Here is a 20,616-nt window from a genome sequence, read left to right as displayed (position 1 = left end):
CACTGGAATTTATTAAGTGCTTACTGTATACCAGGCAGTGTGTTAATCCCTGGGGAAACAAAGAAAGGTAAAAATAACTCCTGCCATCAAGCAGTCTAATAGGAGAGAAAAACGTGCAAATAACCATGAACAAACAAAATGTATACAAGGTACATTGGAGATAATCTCAGAGAGAAGGCATTATTAGCATTAATAGGAACCAGGAAAGAGTTCTTGAAGAAGACAGGATTTTAAGCTAGGAAGCCAGAAAGGCAGAGACAAGGAGAGAGAGAGAAAGAGAGAATTCTAAGCATGGGGGATAGCCAGTGAAAGTTCATGCAGCTGGGAAATAGAGTCTCTTGTGTAAGAAAAACAAGAAAGCCATTCACTAGATCATGGAAGATATGGAGGTTAGCAGTGTAAGAAGACTGGAATTGTAGAAAGAGACCAGGTTACGTAAGGCTTTAAAAGCCAAAGAGAGGATTTTATATTTGATCCTTGAGGTAATAGGGAACCACTGGAGTTCACTGAAGGTAGGGCAGGAGGGAAAGGTGACATGATCAGACCTGTGCTTTGGTGAGATCAATTTGATATCTGAGTAGAGGATAGTCTGAAGTAAGGAGAGACTTGACGCAGGGAGGCCAACCAGCAGACTAGATTTAGGAGAGATGATGAGGGCTTGGTCTAGGCTCAGTTTCAGAGGAAAGGGGGGTGTTATATATGAGAGGTATTGTGAAAGTAAAGTCAACATGACTTGGAAATAGTTTGAAAATGGGAAGTGAGGAAAAGTGATGAATCAAGGATGATACCAAGGTTGTAAGCCTCAGGGAATGGAAAATAGTGCAGACCTCGACAGTAATAGCAAAGTTAGGAAGAGAGGAGGGTTTTCAGGAAAAGATAACAAATTCAGTTTGAGATATATTGAGTTTAAGATGTCTACAGGACACTCAGTTCAAGATGTCTAATAGGCAGTTGGAGAAGTGAGATTGGAGGTCAGGAGAGAGGTTAAGGCTGGATAAATAAATCTGAGGATCATCTGCATAGAAAATTAATTGAATCCCTGGCACCTGAAGAGATCACCAAATGAAACAGAATAGAAAAAGAGGACCAAGGACAGAGCCTTAGGGGAGCGGGGGAAGGGACACTTGAATATATTTCCAACCAAAAAGGCTGAGAAGGAAAGGTCAGGAGCTAGGAGAAAAGCCAGAAGAGAGCAGTGTAGGGAAAACCAAAAGAGAAGAGAGAATCAAGAAGAGGGGGACTGCAGAGACTGCAGAGAGACCAAGAAAAATGAGGATTGAGAAAAGGCCATTAGATCTGACAATTCAGAGACTACTGGCAACTTGACAGAGAGACACAGAGAGAGAGAGCAGTTACTATTTAAGAAATGTCATACTGAAGAAATTTCGTGGGCAAGCCATGAACTCGTGGCTTCCTAAGCAAGCCTGTGTCAAGGATGGGGCAACATCTTGTGTCTTCTTTCCTTTAGTACAGTGAGATCTTGATAGGCAGATGTCATCTTCCCCACTGCCCCCACCCCCACCCTGACCAGTGCACCTGATCAGTGGGAGAGCATCTATGGGACATTTGCAGTGGCAACAGTGGTGATAGAGGAGGCAGGGACAGAGAGCATAAGAAGGGAACAGTTAGAGAGAGAAAGACAGAGAGAGAAGAGAGAGAAAGAAAAAGAGAGGGGCCAAGGAAGGAGAGAAAGGGAGAGCAGTGAGGAAGGTAGAGAGAGAGAGACAGAGACAGAGAGAGAGACAGAGAGACAGAGAGAAAGACAGAGAGACAGAGAGAGAGAGACAGAGAGACAGAAAGAGAGAAAGAGAGAAAAAGAGACAGAGACAGAGAGAGAGAGGAAGAGAGAGAGAGGAGAGAGAGAGAGAGAGCGAGGAGAGAGAGAGGAAGGGAGAGAGAGGGGAGAAAGAGAGAGAGCGAGGAGAAAGAGACAGAGAGAGAGAGAGAGAGAGAGAGAGAGAGAGAGAGAGAGAGAGAGAGAGAGAGTGAGTGTGAGAAGGAGGAACTCTCAGAGAGAGAGAGAGAGAGAGAGAGAGAGAGAGAGGAGAGAGAAAGCTCTGAAAGAAAAAGGTCACTTGGCATTGATTAGATATACTCAGAGAGAAGAAAGCTTGAGTTCAGGTCACATTAGAGGGATGGGACACTGGCCTCCAAGATAAGAGGATGAATGGCATGACTGCTACAGTCACGAGTTTCCTTCTGTAGAAGTCAAATTAATAATAACGTATTCCCTATCACCCTGGCACACAGTTGCTCTCCACCAGCTCCTTTACCATTAAACACGAATCTTCTGCCTAACTGCAGGGCAGAAGAGTTATTTTTTGCCCTGTCATTTTGCTGCTCATATCCTGTCCTAGCAGACATTCTGCTGAATGGCTTCCATGTTTGCATCAAGGGTCCACTCTTTCTTTCTCTCCTCTCACTGAACTTAAATAATGAGGATTTCAAAATCTGTTTTTGTTTTGCTTTAAAGTCCCTGGGAATACTGAGGTGCAGACACCTCAAAATTCAGGACCTGTTTCTGACCACCTAGGGTTTCAGTATGAAAGGGGATCAAAGGTCTGCCTGTGAGTCATCAAGACCAGGGTTCAAATCCTTCTTCTGACACATATTGGCTGCATGGGATCCTGGGCAAATTGCTTCCCAGCATCTAGTTCTTTAATAAGCACTCTGAGTATGACATCAGCACTTAATCTATTACTATACTGATTAAAACAATTCCTAATAATCCCTTAAGGGTCAAAACAAACTAGCAAAGATCAATATTATTTTTCAAATAAATACAATTTTTTCAAATAAAAACAATTTTTTTCAAATAAAAACAATATACTGTAATTGTCCTGAGTGAACCATAGCCACAGTTAACTGTGGTTATCTTAATATATTACCTCTCTAAATTATTTTTATTCTCCAGTAAGTAACAGTTTAGTGAAGGTTACAAGTAGTCTTTTCCATTAAAAAAAAAAACAACAACCTAAATAACATACTACTGATGTAGCAGAAAGAGTTAAAATGCCTGGCTCAACTCTGCCAGTTACCCACTCTTTGATCATGGACAAAATGAATTACTCTTTTAATATCTCAGTCTCTACATGTGGAAAAAGAGAAATAATAAAATCCTACCACTCATAATGAAAAATGCTATCCGCCCCCAGAGAAAGAACTGATGTCATCTGAATACAGACCAAAGCATAGTATTTTTCACCTTTTTCTGGTTCGAGTTTTCTTGCACGAAATGACTAATATGAAAATGTTTTACGCAATGGCACATGTATAACCTATATTGTATTGTTTACTGTATCAGGTTGGGGGCAGGGAGGGAAGGAGAGATAGAATTTGGAGCTCAAAACTTTGAAAAAAAAACAATGAATGTTTTGGGGTTTTTTTGAGGGGGGAAGGCAAGGCAATTGGGGTTAAGTGACTTGCCCAAGGTCACACAGCTAGTAAGTGTGATCAAGTGTCTAAGGTCAAATTTGAACTCAGGTCCTCCTGACTCCACCGCTGGTGCTCTATTCACTGCGCCACCTAGCTGCCTCAAAAACAAGGAATGCTAAAAATTGTTTTTACATGTAATTGGGGAAAAACAAAATATTATTTTAAAAAATCCTCCCCACCTTGCAGCATTGTCAAGAGTAATGTACTTTGTGAATTATAAAGTACTATAGAAAAATGAGCTATTAATATTAAAATGATCTCAATTTCCTGCTTTGTAAGCTTGTAAACTTTGTAAGCTTTGTAAGTCACAAAATGTCACAGCTGCAAAATATTAGTAAAATCATACACATTGCACTTGTTAACCAGAAGAGGTCGCTAACTCAACAATGTAGGCAGGATGCCTAAAGTCTAACATTTTATGTTTCAGTTACAGAATGCCCTTTACTAGTTATTTGGGGGATTTCCAACTCAATTATCCAATGTTTCGGGATCCTCTACACCATGGAAATAATAATTTCAAATCAGCAAAATGAGTTGAAATATGAACTTGCAGAAAATAAAATTGTGTTGAAAGAATTTCAATGTATGTTTATGATGTAGCATTTCAACTGAATTTAATTAGCATTTATTAAGCTTCTACATTATATGAGGCTCTGTGATAGGTAAGAAAGATAAAAAGCCCAAAATGAAAGCTAATCCTTGCCCTTAAGAACTTTATATTTTAGTGAGGTATGCAACATGTAAACCGACCATTAAATGGACAGCTAGCAGACCTGAAGTCAGGAAGACTTCCTGAGTTCAAATCCAGCCCTAGACACTTACTGTGTGACCCTAGGCAAGTCACTTAACCCTCTTTGCCTCAGTTCTCCATCTATAAAATGATCTGGAGAAGGAAATGGTAAACCACTCCAGTATCTTGGCCAAGAAAACCCCAAATGGGGGCAGGTAGGTGGATCAGTGAATAGAGCACCAGCCCTGGAATCAGGAGTACCTGAGTTCAAATCTGGCCTCAGACACTTGACACACTTACTAGCTGTGTGACCTTGGGCAAGTCACTTAACCCCAATTGCCCTGCCTTCCCCCCTCCAAAAAGAAAAAAAAAAGAAAACCCCAAATGGGTTCATGAAGAGGCGGCATGACTAAAAAATGTCACAACAACAATTTGAGGAAGAAATCAGTTCTAACAGCCCTCACCCACAATGATGAAGTAAGCTTTGTTGGTTTTTTCCTTTAGTTTGTCTTTTAAAATTGTTATTTAAAAAGGTATCAGAGTAAACACTGTTTTAGTTGATACTCAGGGCCCAAAGCACTCAAACGATCAATTGATTGAGAGTGGACAGGTTAGACATGTAATATCCTAGAAAAACAGGAAGATTCAAAGACTTTTTGAGCAGGTCTATGTAACTCCGGAAATACTTAAATAAGGTGGGGAGCTTTTTTAGTTTGTTTTTTCTTCTTGATATCTTGATAGGAACATAAAGTTTTTTTTGTTGTTGTTGTTTTTTGACTTGGCTATATTTTCCCTATCTCTTACTCATCCTCACAGGCTCTAATGGCACATATCGCCTCCTCCATCCCTCAGGGACAAGACCTTCCAAGGTCAAGGAGGAAACTTTCCAACTTTTTCCCCCCTGAAGTAATGCCTCAAGATAATTTAGAGGAAATCTTAAGTAACCATTGCGAAGAAAGGGCTACAGTAAATTTGGCTAAATATAAAAGTCTCCCAGACATGGAGATTCCTTGAACTCAACAGTGATGCTGAACTAGACTTCTAGAAAATAGTTCTGCTTATGATAATACTGGCAATTATACTTTTTAAAGCATTACTTATACTTCATCAAGACCTGGTAAAATTGAAAGTTCCTTTCATGGCCTACAGGTTTTCTTGTTTAGAAAGTTAAGCATACGACTGGCAGCCGAGTAGATGAAAACCAGAATTTAGAAATTTCTTCTTTCAGAGGTTTACACCTGGCTCCATGCCAGTTTCATTTTAGATTCATCTGGGCAGCTCAGGCCAGAAACCGTCTCTATTATAGAGAACCAAAAGAAGTTAGTAATAAATCTCATGTTGGCATTTCTTTTCCTGAAAAAGGCTACTTAGGATGAAAATTTTCTCTTGCTGGAAAGCTTGTATTATCCAGGGAACCAAAAGCTGTAGAGAAGGGGCCCACCATCCTCACCACCACCACCAACAGTGACTGCCACTAGCAGATAAGACCAAAAACCTTAGGGACTATAACCCTGCCTCAGGTCACCAGCCTTCCTTTCCACCTGCTCTCTTCTCAGCCATCATCCAAAGAAGCAACCCTTATGGAGATATAATATGGCAACTCCTCCTACAGGTGTTAGAGACCCCACCTTTTCAGCAGCTGCAGCTACTACAGACCTAGAAAACTCATCACCAAAGTCCTCAGCACTCTCAACATCAGAAATAGATCTGATTTTACCAATAGAATCAGTGAATTTTTAATTGTAGGGGACAAGTATTTATTAAACACCTACTATGTGCCAGGCACTGTGGCCGAGTGTTTTACACATATTATCTCATTTTATTTTCACAGCAACTTTGGGAGTAGATGCTATTATTTTACAGTGAAGGAAACTGAGGCAGATAGATTAAGTGATTTGGTCAGGGTCTCAGAGCTAGTGTTTGAGGCAAGCTGTGAATTCAGTTAGGATTTCCTGACTCTAGATCCAGTATTCCATGCACTGAGCCATCTAGCTACCTCCAACAGCCAAACAGTTTTGGGGATTGGTTTTTGTTTCCAACCCAAATCTCCAGTTTTTCTTAAGATAGCTGTGTATCTTGAACTGTTCCACTCCCTCTAAATGAGAAGAGTCCTGAACACTTTGGTTTCCTGGTCTAAAGCCTCTTTTATCAGAAGTCACTGCTGCATGGGGGTGGCTAGGTGGTGCAGTGAGTAGAGCACTGGCCCCAGAGTCAGGAGGACCTGGGTTAGGATCTGGCTTCAGACACTTGATACACACACAAAAACTAGTCATGTGACCTTGGGCAAGTCACTTACCCCAATTGCCCTACCCTTCCCCCTCCAAAAAAAAAAAAAGAAGTCACTGCTACAGATATTTTTGCTATCATCAAGTGAGCTTGAGATCATCATTGATAAAGGAAGGCTGGCTGAACTTTGTCATTTTCATAGAAATGTATGCAAGCGTTCTGTCTGTCCTTATCTCATCGTTCACATCTTCTAACATAACACTTTTACAAGCCCATGGACAATCTGTGACCTAGAGTGTCAGGCCTGGGCAAAGTTAATCAGTTTTGTGGCACATTTAAAGGTATGCTTCAACTTAGCTACTCTGATCAAGACAATTTCAAAGGGCCCATGATGGCAAATGCTATCCTCCTCCAGTGAGAGAAATGATGAACTCTGAGTGTAAACTGAAGCATACTTTTCAATTTATTTTTCTTGTGTGTGTGTTTTCTTTTGCAACATGACTAATATGGAAATATGCATGACTTCACATGTAATAGATATGTTGCTTGCCTTCTCAAAGGGTGGCAAAGGGGCTGAAGGGAGAGAATCTAGAACTCAAAATTTAAAAAAAATTTTATTTGCTTTTTGGAGGAGGGAAGGTAGGGCAATTGGGGTTAAGTGACTTTCCCAAGGTCACATGGCTAGTTTTGTGCTAAGTGTCTAAGGCCGGATTTGAACTCAGGTCCTCCTGATTCCAGGGCTGGTGCTCTATTCACTGTGACACCTACCCACGCCTTGAAAAATTTTTAATGTAATTTGGAAATATTTTACGAAATGAAATATATTTATTAAATTTTTAAAAGCATACTTTGTAAGAAAAGCAAGTACCAACACATATATCCATCCATATCCATAGTCCTTATGAATTCATACCTAGCATTTTATCTTATTATTCCATCATACATAATTGGCACTCAGAAGGGCTAGGTCTGAATTCCAACTTTGTTCTGTGGTAAGATGAAAAGAGAGCTGATCTGCAGGGTTCTGATACTTACTCATTGGATGACTGGAGAAATAGTTACTTTATTTCTCCAACCCTCAGTTTCTTCATCCATAAAATGGGGATAAAAGTACTTTACTTCACAAGGTTGTTGTGTGAACCAAATGAGATTATACATATATATGTGTGTGTGTGTTTACATATGTATATTATATAAAGAATTTTGTAAACCTATTATTGTTACTTGTTAAATGAATGACTCACAATTTTTCACATCTCTTGTAATCACTCAACAAATATTTGATGAGTAATTGTAGTTTACAAGTTCACAGGGGGATACTGAGATGAATTAGATCCACTACCTGTCCTCAAGAAGTTTACAATGCAACTGGAGAGAAAGACCTACATACATGTGTATGTGTACGCATATATGTATGTATATATGTGTATGTATACCTATATGTATATGTATATAAATTACAATAAAAGACTGTATTTGATAAGGAAGCAACATGGAACAGCTAGATTTGGAGTCAGAGATTTTGTTGTCGTTCAGTCAGTTTTCATGCCTACTCTTCATGACACCATTTGGGGTTTTCTTGGCAAAGATACTGGAGTGGTTTGCCATTCCCTTCTCCTTTTACAGATGAGGAAACTGAGGCAAACAGGTTTAAGTGACTTGCCCAGGGTCACACAGCTAGTAAGGATCTGAGGCCAGATTTGAACTCAAGTCTTCCAGACTCCAGGCCCAACACTCTATCCACTGTACCACCTAGTTGCCCTATCATGTCGAGGGACCTGCATTCAAATCCCAGCTCTGCCACTTACAACCCAGAAGAAGAAATTACATAAAACAAACATGTGGAGGCAGGAAGGCCCATTGTGTAGGAGATATAAGCCATTCAGCTTGCCTTGAACACTGGGTATGACAGGCTAACAATTGTAAAGGCTTTAAATTCTAAGTATCTTCATCTCTTCCTTATTTCAACTACTATTATACAGCTTTATTTTGATAAAAACTAGAAATTATGGCACTTACTTTCAGCTGGAAATTTCTTGGCTCGTTCCTCAAAGAACCACTCTCCAGTTTTTATTTTTACATCTCTGAAAAACAAGTGAAAAGACAAACCTCAGGGAAAAGAGATATGAAAAGTGTAAATGGAATCTTGTTCTGCATGTTGCATGGAGAATCCCAGATGAGGGAACCAAGGTACAGGGAAGTTAGCTCACACAATGGTAGACAACCTAGGTCTCTCCTAACTCCTTGTCGATTGTTCATTTCCCCATACCATGCTACCTCTAGAGTCATTAACTAATATATGCATTATTACTAGCTAATAGTTATTAATTAATTGATGTATATTATTAGAGGTGGGGTTGGTTGAGCAAACCAATTGAAGTATCACATCCAACCTAAAAGTAATGCTATAATCAAGGTACCTTAGCCATGTAAGAACCCATTTTGATTGAATTAAACCAAGGAAAGGCATTCCAACCAAATGTGAAAAGAAGGGCATAATCTGACTTGGGCCTTAGGATTTGGAGAGACCAAGTCATACAGTGTTCAGAGGAAAGGTTCCACAAACTAAAATCCCATAGGAAATGCCAGGCAGACCAAGAAACATAGAGAGTTGCCCCATGTCTGAAGATACAAGAAAGACAATTTTAACGAAAAAGAAAAAAGAAAATTTATTTAAAAATAAAAAGATGTGGCTAGCATAGGAGACTTCCTGACCAATTTAGGTAAGAAAACATTGCACAGAATACGGGTATGAGGGTAAGTGACAGAAGATGAATACAAAAACCCAAAAAGCCCCTGTAGGGATAGTGTCGTTAATACTTCAATTCAGACTGGGAAGAAGCTAGTAAGAAATGCTAAGGTCAACAAAATAGTCTTTAAATTTTTGTACTTTTTTTTAGTTATATGGAGGATCAAGAAGGGAGAGAACCACTAATGAAGATGGATGGGAAAATTATAAGCAATAATTCAAGCAAAGGTGGAGTAGTCCCATTTTTATCTGATTTCTGTTTCTTCTGCCAAGGAGATAGATATTTGGCTTGAGAGGAAGAGGAAAACAATGGCTAAAAAAAGAGAAAAAAGAGAAGCTAGCAAGAGAACACCTTGTGCCCTGCAATGAATTCAAGTCACCTGGCCTTTAGGATGCATGGGAAGACAAGGAACAAAGGCGGTAGGGTGTGAGGAAGTGCTGAACCACAATTAATGATGTTGGAAAGATTGTGGAGAACTACAGGGGTCCCAAGAATAGAGAATAGCAAGGGTTGTCCCAGTTTTCAAAAAAAGCGGGGAGGGCACATGGAATCTGTGCCAGTAAGCTTGGCTTTAATTCCTAGGAAAATTCTAGAACTTAGGATTCTAGAGCAGAGGTGTCAAACATGCAGCACCATACTCCCTAGTGTGGCCAGAAGGGCACTAAAATGTATTTGGGAAATAATTAACAAAACAAACAAAAATATAATAAAACATAGATAACACAATAAAACATAGATAACCCATAGGGATCCTTATGTATGGATTAGTGGCCCCATTTCTATTTGAGTTTGACATCCCTAGTCGAGGGGATGGTTAATGAACATTTAGAAAAGGATGTGGTAATTACAAGCATGGCTTCAGCAAGACAAGGTCATGGCAGACTTTACATAGAATTACTAGCCTGTAGACAAAGATTTCATGCTAGGAATATATTTTTACCTAGATTTTAGCAAAGTGTTTGATAGAGCCCTTTGAATTGTTCTTGTGGACAAACCAGAGACATATAGAGAGCATCATTAGGTGGATTCAGAGCTAGCTATATTGCTAGACCAAGAAGAATTGTCATTAACCATCTGATATTTACTTGAAAGGAGACCTCAGCTGAGTGATGGGAGCCACTTATCCATCAGCTACACCATATCCAGATGTGTACTTGGTGGGGGAGTATGTTTTAAATTTGAGTCAACTCTCCCTGGGAACCAGATGTTCAAGAGGTCTGTGTTTGGCTCAGTGGAAATATTTTTGTTAATATCAGTATGGTATTATGAAAAGAGCATTGGATCTGGAGGCAGAAAAATGGGGACTGAAATTCTGCTTTCTTCATTTATAATGTATATTACCTTGGGCAAGTCATATAACTTCTCTGGGCCTCAGTTTCTTCATCAGTAAAATGAGGGTTAGATTAGAGATCCCTTTCAGATCTAAGATGACCCTGTGACTTGAATAAAAGGTAGGTAAAGGAATAAACATTTATAAAGCACCTACTATGTGCCAAATGCTTTTATAAATATTATCCCATTTGATTCTCACAACAACCATGGGAAGTATGTGCTATTGTTATTCTTATTTTATAGTTGAAGAAACTGAGGCAAACAGAGGTTAAGTGACTTGCCCAGGGTCATACAGCTAGTATCTGAGGCTGGATTTGCACTCAGGTCTTCCTAACTCCAAGCAAAATGATCTATCCACTGAGCCACCAACTGCTTCAAGGTAACAATGGCATAGTTATAAAATTTTCAGATGGCATTTGGGAGGTATGGTTAACACCTTGGATTAGGATTCACAGAGAACTTTGGGAGAAATTTAATAAGATTAAATTTAACTCAAATAGGGACATATATTTAAGTTAAGATCAAATTTGCAAGTACAAAATGGAAGGAAGAATATTTAGATAACAGTTTGTCTGAAAAAGATCTGGGGGTTTAAGTGGACTGCAAAGTGCAATGTGAGTCAACAGTGTAATATAGTAGCCAAGAAGCTAATGCAATCATATACTGTATTAAAAGAGGCATCATGTCAAGGACCAGGCAAGTGACAGTTCTGCAATATTCAACCTCAGACAGACTTCATCTATTTGAGTGCTGTGTCCATTTCTGAAGGCATGTTTTAGAAGACAAATAAGCTAGATAGTGTCCAAAGGAGGGCAACCAGGATGGCAAAGCATCTTGACTTCATGCAAGTTGAGTATCTTTTAAGGGAATTGGGTATTTTTAATCTGAAGAAGAGAAGATTTGGGTTACTATCAGGCAATAAATCAGTAAGCACTTATTAAACACCTACTAAGCTCCGGGGATTCACAGACAAACAGGAAAGCTCTCTTCAAGGTTCTTAAGAACTTTCAGGCAAAGAGGAATTAGATTTTTTTTCTGCTTGGTTCTATTAGACAAAACTAGGAGAAATATGTAAAAGTCTCAAAGGAGGTGAATTTAAGCTTGTTGTATAGTCAAAAACAACAAAAAATTCCTTACAATGAAAGCTATCTAAAAGAAAAAGTGGAACAGGTTGGAAGCATTTAGCACAGTACCTGGATACCATAGGCACTTAATAAATGCTTATTCTCTGTCCCCTTCCTTTCCTCTAGTACCTTCCCCTTTGCTGGAGATCTTCAAGCAAAGGTTGGTCAGATATCTTGTAGAGAGAATTATTTTTTAGACATGAGTTAGATTCAGTACTCTCTGAGATCTCTTCCAGTTCTGAGATTTCATGATTTTTCTGACATGTATACAATCCACATTATATTTATTTAAATATTGATTTGTAGGTTTTTATTAGTTGGTTTATATGTTCACATCCTGTTTATCCTAACTATTTTATACACTCATTTGGGGGCAGGAACGATTTTTTCTATTTCTTTTGTATTCACATAGTAGGTGCTCAATTTTTGCTTATCACCGAAACCTTAGATTCGTCTATTGTTAATTTCCATACAGTATCCTCTTAATAAGTTTTTGTTGAATTGAACCAAATAAGATTTCTCTTTTGGCTTACTGGAGACACCATAAAATATTCAGCTGTCTTGATCCTCGGTAAGATCAGACTAATAACACTCCTAGGAGTGATATAACAAACATTTTTCTAAGTGCCTGCTATGTGCAAGGCACTATGCTAAGCCCCAGGAATAATAAAAATCATCATAACTCACATTTATAAAGCACTTTGAAGTTTAGAAATTGCCTTCACAACAGCCGTGCGATGTAGGTGAACCAAAAACAAACGCAAAAATAAAACAGGTTCTGTTCTCTAGAAACTTGCATTCTGACCAACGACGAACTGGTCAATGAGGTTCCAGTCCTTAAGGTATGTGCGATATTCTCTACCTGGTAGGTTAGCCTGCTTCTGGAAATGCATGCTGCAAGGGCGCTTTTCCTCACTGCTTTGGAGTAAGCACAGTCCTGGCTTCCTCTGAAAGTATGAAAAGCCTTTTAATTGGCTGCTGTAGCAGAACAGGTGTGCCTACCACAGGATTGAACAGATGAACTTCCCTCCTTTTCCCTGGTGGCTCTCAATTCTGTGGGTCTCTGTTTGGGGGAGGGATCTCAGGCCCTCTCTCTCACCCAGCTGCCATATGGCTCTAAACGAATGGCTCCAATACTTCTTCTTGTCTTGTAGTGTGGATTCTTTTCTGATGATGGGAAAATGAGCATCAGAGACAGAAAGGACCAGTTTACAGCTTGTGAGCCTCCAAAGGTTGAGAGAACCATCAGAAGTCCACCAGCTGGAGTTCATAACTGAGTCTGCCATCGTCCAAGCTTGGTGAGGAGACAGAGAAACAACCAATTTACCCACTTTACACAGTCCACTGAGCTACATCCTACCCGGAAGTGAACATGTTGGGGAGAATGTTTTAAAGGGGTCTCAAGTTTGACTTGACTGTTCATGGGAAGTGTGTGGGTGTATAGAGAAGAGAGTAAATACTGGTAGGAGATATTGCTGTACTTTGGTCCTTGCTTTACTTTCCCAGTAAATATCCCTTTGTAAAAGTTAATGCTATTAGTTGGATAATTAATACTGGGGAGAGATTAACTGACCAATTGATATTGGTAGGGGAATATCCCCAACCCCTTAGGCTTACCACTAGACCCCCTAAGAGGGGAAATAGTCATCCAAGTCTGGGAACTTTTCCTGCCCTTGTGAGTGGGGTTGAGAGAATGAGCCCAGAGTCTATACTAGAGTAACAAGGAGTGATGGTGGTCATTATGATGATGGTAATGATAGTAATAGGAGTGGTATCAATAGTAACAGCAGAAGCAATCGTAGTAGCAGTAGCAGCAGCTAATATTTACATAGCTCTTTACAATTTCCAAAATACTTTGCAAACATCTCATTTGACCCTACAACAATCCTGTAAGGTAGGTGTTATTGTTATTCTGACTATTTTACAAATGAGGAAACTGAGTCTAAGAAAGGACTTAACTAGGGTCATATAGCTAGCTAATAAAATAGAATTTGAGCTCAGGTCTTCCTGACTCCAAATCCAGAGTTTTATCTACTGCACCAAAAAAAAAGGTTGAGAGTTTTCATAGGGGACATATGTGGAGAGCTTTAAATGCTAGGATACAAAATTTATATTTTATTCTAGCCATCGATGGTTTTTGTACAGGAGAGCGATGTGTTTAGAACTGTAATTTAGGATAGATGAATTGAAGGGCAAAGAGAAAAGACAATGAAAAATGTGTGGGTTGGCTATTAAAATTGGCCATTGGTGATAATGAAGATGCCTGTGTTGGGGTGATACCAGTGGAAATAGAAAGGAAGGAGAGCTGTGGGACATTGTGAATGTGCATTGATAGCAGCTGGTAACTGCCAAGTATGAGATTAGAGGGAGGGATGATGCTAATGCACAGATATCAGTGTGTGTACATATATAAATGTGTGGGTATATGTATTTATATAATGTGTAGATATATCTGTATATATGTGTGTGTATATATAAAACATGGGCATATATACATATGTATAAATATAATATATACATATATGTTATATTTAATACATAGATTTCATGTATATCATATAATGCATTATGTATGTAATATGTTATGAGAGAGAGAACTTTTTGGTGTGTGTAGGGGGTAATACAGTACAAAGACTATTAATGTAAGTAATAATAATTTACCAGTTTTCATCAGCCTGTCTACCACAGAGTCACACTAACATCACACATACACACAGAGAGCTTCTTTTTCTACTCATCTGGCACAAACTATCAGAGTGTATTATGCATCAGTTGGCTCATGACCATTCTCATTGCTGAGTAAAGGATCCTTGGGAAATACTCATTGAGCATTTATAAGCTTCACAATATATTTGTAAGACAGTTCCTGCAGCCTGAAACTAAGAAGCATAAGGTTGGAAAAAAGGGATTGGCCCTGGTCTGATTTGTAGCATGCAGGGGGTCAAACCATTTAGGTACTCCAGGACAACCTCAGGCTCCACACCACTCACATCTATCTCCTTCTCTCTACAAAAGCCATTACCCTACTTCAGACCCTTACCACCTCTTACCCAGATCATGGCGATAGCTCCTAATGCCTTAGGTCTCTACCTTCTCCAATCTAGCCTTTATTATTCTGTCACCAAAATTATATGATGAAAACATAGGTTTGACCATGTTGCTCCCATGCTCAATAAAGTCTAGAGGTTCCCTATTTAGCTCTGGAATAAAATATGAACTATTCTGTTTGGCATTAAAAGTCCTTCCCAAGATGGTTCTAGTCTTCCTAGTTTTTTTATACATTAATGTAGGGTCCTGTCAAATTCATCTTCTTGTTTATCCTCATATGTCATATTCTGCTTCCTGACTCTGTGCTTCTACCAGGCCTGTCCCCTTGGAACGCACTCCCTCCTCATCCCTGCCTCTCATATGCCCTAATTTCCTTCAAAGTTCAGCTCTGAAATGACCCCTCTGTATGAGGACTTTCTTGATCCTTTAGCTGCTAGGGACTTCTCTGCCCTCACCCCCATAATTACCTTGCATTGATTTTCTGTATTTTGTTTCTACTTAACTGTGCCCTGAATAGAATGCCTTTTCTTTATTTTTTTTATTAATTTGTTTGTTTACTTTTAGTTTACAAGATTCAATTGCACAATTTCTTGAGTTTCACATTCTGTCCCCTCCCCTCCCCACCATGGCGGCATACAGTCGAGTATAGGATCTGTAAATACTTTCACATTATACATCAGTCAGGTTATAAAGACGGATTGTATCAGATGGAATGAAAAATGGTAAAGAGGACATAAAACCAAACAAGAAAAGGAAAAAGATCAGGTAGTTTGCTTCAATCTGGATACAAACTCAGTTCTTTCTAGTTCTTTCTCTGGATGTACACATTTCTCTCCATCATGAGTCTTTTGGGATTGACTTAGATCACTGCATTGTTGAGAAGAGTCCAGTCTATCAAAGTTGGTCATCACACATACATTGTGTCTGTAATTGTGTACAAATTTCTCCTGGTTCTACTCTTCTCACTCAGCATCAGTTTGTATAAGCCTCTCCAGGTAAATATGAAGTCCATCTATTCCTCGTTTCTTATAGCACAATAGTATTTCATAACATGCATATACCACAACTTGTTCAGCCATTCCCCAATCGAGGGGCACCCCCTTAATTTCCAATTCTTTGTTACCACAAAAAGAGCTGCTATAAACATTTTTGTACATATGGGTCTTCCTCCCACTTCTATGATCTCTTTGGGATATAACCCTAGGAGTGGTATTGCTGGGTCAAAGGATATGAAATTATTTATAGCGCTTTGGGCATAATTCCAGATTGCCCTCCAGAAAGGTTGGATCAGTTCACAATTCCACCAGCAATGCATTAGTGTTCCAATTTGTCCACATCCTCTCCAGCATTTGTCATTTTCCTGTTTTGTCATCTTAGCTAATCTGACTGGTGAGATGTGGTACCTCAGAGTTGTTTTGATTTGCATTTCTCTAATCAATAGTGATTTAGAGCATTTCTTCATGTGCTTATAGATAGCTTTAATTTCTTTCTCTAAAAATTACCTGTTCATATTCTTTGATCATTTATCAATTGGGGAATGACTTGTATTCTTATAGATTTGACTCAATTCTCTATATATTTTAGAAATGAATCCTTTGTCAGAGACATAGGTTGTAAAAATTCTTTCCCAATTTCCCACCTCCCTAGAATGCCTTTTCTTGAGGGCAGAGACTGTTTCTTTTTTCTTTGTACACATGCCCAGAACCTACCACAACACCAGGAAGATGGTAGGGGCTTAATAAGTGTTTGATTGATTTATAGAAACTGCTTCCAACAGGAAAGAAACTTGACTCTCTATGATCTAAGCTAATATATTAATAAGGGCATGTGAATCTATGCGTCCTCTTTTTCTTTCCAGCACTTAAAGGAAGGAACTATGCCAAGAAAGTGTAACAGAGACTAATGGTGCAGTAAATACATTCTCATTTGAAGTGCCTCTTTCTATTACTAAGAATGTCTCTTTCGTCCTAATAAACATGACGTTTCATCAAAGTGGGAATAAAACCAGCGGACTGGACTGAGAAAACCTCCGTCTGATGAACGTATTGATTTTCATATTCAGACGTGACACTTTGGCTCTCACTCGATATCCTTAATACATATGCTTTGGAGTTCTTTTTCTAATAGTGGTGATGGACTCAGGGCTGATACACTCAGTAGCTTTCATCTGTTTGTTCTTGTGACCAACAGCATACATCTGTGAGACAGATGGATGACAAAGACTAGGGCTGTGGTCTGTGGCTGTGGTAGAACAAAGCTAAGTGCCCTGACCAGGGATCAACCCCAAGATTTATAACATTAGGGAATTAAAAGGGGCCTCTAATGGGCCACTTAGTTCAATATATACTTGTTCAAGAATCCCTTCTACAATATTGCCAACAAGGGGCCATCTGGCCTCTGCCTGAAGATATCCAGCAAGGGGGAGAAATCTGCTTCCGCAAGAGGCAACCCATTCCACTTTTGCACAGCTCTAATTGAACTTATTTTTATTATCAGCATGCTATAAACAACTGTGAAAACAAGACAGGTACCTGATAAATACCACTTATTCATCCTCCTAAAGACATGAGCACCATGGGAAATGTAAGGGGTGAGGGCATGGGGGAGAAAGAAAATCTCCTGTAGAGGAGCAAACCCAATTTGCTAATGGCCTTCCTCTAGAGTATTCTAAAAGTCTTAGGGCAGTCAGGTGGTGCAGTGAATAAAGCACTGGGCCTAGAGTCAGGAAGACTCATCTTTGTGAGTTCAAATATGACCTCAGACACTTACTAAATGTGTGATCCTGGGCAAGTCACTTAACCCTGTTTGCCTTAATTCCTTATCTGTAAAATGAACTGGAGAAGGAAATGGCAAACCACTCCAGTATCTTCGCCAAGAAAATCCCAAATGGGGTCACAAAGAGTCAGACATGATTGAAAAATGACTGAACAGCAGTAGCATCCCAAAAGTCTTACTGCACTAAGACTTTGGGGACATGCCGTATTTGGGAGTATCAGTACAGCATTCCGGCTGTCCATCTGCTATCCCTCATTCACCCTACATGATACCATATCTCCATTGCTCTTTGGGTCACCTGCAATTTAGATATTTCTGAGAAAGCTCTTCCAAGACTCACTGCCACATAGCATCACTAGGATAATCTGAGGTTTCAACCACTGGGTTTCTGTGCCCTGAAGCAGATGGGGATCATTAAAAATACATTGTGCTTTGTCCGCTACAGTCTAACTCAATCTTCTTTTCAATTTTGGCCCCAGCTAATCATCCACCTGCGGCACTTGCAATTAACACCATGTCACTTTATAAAGAATATTTTCTTTTTTTTGCAACACAAGAGAACAAGTCGGGCAAGCATATTGGTACTCACTCTACCATTTAACACCCCTGTAGTTGCATCTGTCAGTCGTAAGATTTTAACCCATGTGTAGGAAAAAAATCTTTTTGAGAACAATCTTTAAGAATGGCCTTTGTTCTACTACCAAGTCATATTAAAAATAAATAAATAAACAAGGACTTCCAACTAAATTGGCAGTGGGGCCAACCTAGGACCTCCAAACTGAACCTCTGAAGTCCCAACTCTGAGATTTTGTCATCCTCTAAGTTAATTCATCTCTACTTGATATTTATCTATGGGTTAAATTTGCACAAATGAGACATTAAATCTCTTTTCCAATCATTCAAGTATTTCTTGAGCTTATTTTCCATACTTCCCCTTCCCCCACACTATATTTCTTGCCCAGTTACCTCAGTAATAATTTTTAAAAGCAGATCATTATCTTATGGGTATTTCAGAGACATGACTAGCAACTCTGATGCCTATAGTAAGCAGGGGTAGAGGGAAAACACCCCAAAGTCAATTTTTGAAGACAAATTCATTTGGGGTGGGGGTAAACGTCAGGTATAGGGTTAAAGGGCCCCATGGGGTGAAACCATAAGGCTGCTGCTGGAGAGATTACCACCAAAGGAAAGGAGCAAGGTTGGACCAAAAGGGGAGGAGCTCACTGGGAAATGTAGAAGGAAGAAAATAATACCATCAATCAATCAACAAATATTTTAAGTGTCTACTCCATGCCAACTCTGCTATTGTTTTCCAAATTAGTCAATTAGCCTTTCTAATGAGTGCTAAATTCAACTGTTTCTACCAGTTGAAGAAGTACAAATATTTTAAATATCCTCTAAACTTCAGTACTCTAGGGCAAAGCCCCAGTTCGCCAACCTTAGTTATGGCTTTTAGCTAGGATGTTGTAAAGAATGACAGCTGAAAAGCCCTTTGTAAATTTTATTCAATAAATATTTTCTAATAAAATGAATAAAGGGCCCCTAGCAGGAACATGAATTCCAGAGTATTAGCATTGCCAAACACTGAACCAAAAATGTTCCTAGAGCAAGATTTTGATTTTACATCTGAGATTACTGCCATTGGCAAGCACTTAAAGCATCACCTCCCTGGTTTGCCAGTAGGAAGACTCAGCACTTTATCCCTACAGTTCCATAAAATACTCCCATCATTTACTGGACAAGAGTAAGGAATCTGATCTGCAGAGCTGGCATTCTTTAAAAGCCTGAAATAACATTATGCATCCTGACTATGGGTCTGCTCTTTGACTAATATTCTAGCAGCTAGGAAGCCCTGAACACCAGCTGGTCTGCCTCATTAGTATGGTTTTCAATATGATAGAACACTGTCAAATGGAGCCACATGCCTCTTTTATATCCTACATGTAGAAACTCGTACTAATTTGCAATAAGATCAATGATGAGCAACTAAAATAATTTTGTACGCATACATATTTGGACCACATCTTATGCTAAATTATCTTGCATCTAAGTCAGTTTCCTTGTTATAAAATTAACTAGGTTTCTCCCCACCCCCAGATTAGTTAATATGATATCAATAGTTTATAGGGGAAAATAGCTGATTATTGTGATTAAAACCCAGCAACTATGACAGGAGCTAGAAAAATAAGATGAAAATAAAGAAGTTATTTTTCTCAAGCTGATGAGGGAACATTCTGCAGTAAATTTGACAACTGCCTTCTGTTTGACACCAGGGATACAGTTTCACCCAGCTATATCAGATGTGAAGACACAATTCCACCTCTTAGTAACTGCCTTCTGTCAGCAGGCAGTCTTTTGAAAAGTCCCTCCTTAGGAAGAAATTTCTAGGAATGACTATTTCCTTCCAACACCAACACCTGCATATCTTTAGGTCACAATGATCAGGGATTGCATTTAACTATATGGAAAAATGGAGTTAAGGAAGAAGAAAGTGAAATCTGCCAAAAGCTAAAGGGAACCCCTCTGAATCTGAATGGAGAGGCAGTAGGGTATAAGAGAAAGACAGATGGATTGGAATCAGGAGGACCTGGGTTTGAATGGAATCCTGCCTCTCACATTTAATAACTATGTGACTGCACAAATTATTTAACCTCTCAAGCTCTGAGTTACCTCATCTGTAAATAGGGATAATAATAGCACTTAGCTTAACGTATGGAAGGTACTTTGTAAATCAGAAAGCATTAGATAAATGTCAGTTAATATTAATTAACTTAAAAAGAATGAATGTATAATGGAAAATGCTGGTATGTCTACTGACCTCTCTAAGAGTCAATAAATTAGAAATGGTCTTTTGAAATAAAATATATAAGAACCATGCATTTTTCATTGTGAAGATGTTGAGAATTTTGTGAGGAAATTATGATATTGGGGAAAATCTGAAGGGTATCTCTGCTTGAAAGATTAGAAAACGAAAGCCAGAGAATCAAATTCTGTAATGTATCTCTTTCACTATCTATACCAATCACAGTTTCTTGAATCCAAATATCCTACTCCACTGACTAAGATCAATACAGTTCTGACTCAGTACCAAAAAGTACAGCTCTAGCCCCAGGTCCATCAATAGAATGTAAGCTTCTTCAGGGCAGGAGCTATTTCATTTTTGTTTTTGTATCATTAGTATATAGTACAGTGCTGG

At 39.0% G+C, this 20,616-nt stretch overlaps 1 protein-coding gene across 3 annotated transcripts in view; it reads right to left on the bottom strand.

Moving 5' to 3' along the window:
- The window catches only part of SYTL3 (synaptotagmin like 3), an 86,035-nt gene that overhangs the window by 48,841 nt on the left and 16,578 nt on the right, over positions 1-20,616 (bottom strand). For all 3 annotated transcript variants that reach the window (XM_069070336.1, XM_069070335.1, XM_069070337.1), the window contains one exon: positions 8,411-8,475. In XM_069070336.1, the coding sequence (XP_068926437.1) occupies positions 8,411-8,475 (65 nt within the window). The remainder of the gene's footprint in view (positions 1-8,410; positions 8,476-20,616) is intronic.

This window comes from Petaurus breviceps, unplaced genomic scaffold (genome assembly GCF_028583685.1).
Source record: "Petaurus breviceps papuanus isolate PSGF00001 unplaced genomic scaffold, PetGlider_PUasm1.0 90808, whole genome shotgun sequence".
Lineage (NCBI taxonomy): Eukaryota > Metazoa > Chordata > Mammalia > Diprotodontia > Petauridae > Petaurus > Petaurus breviceps.
Note: the sequence above shows the minus strand (reverse complement) of the source record. Positions and strands in the feature narration are given on the sequence as shown.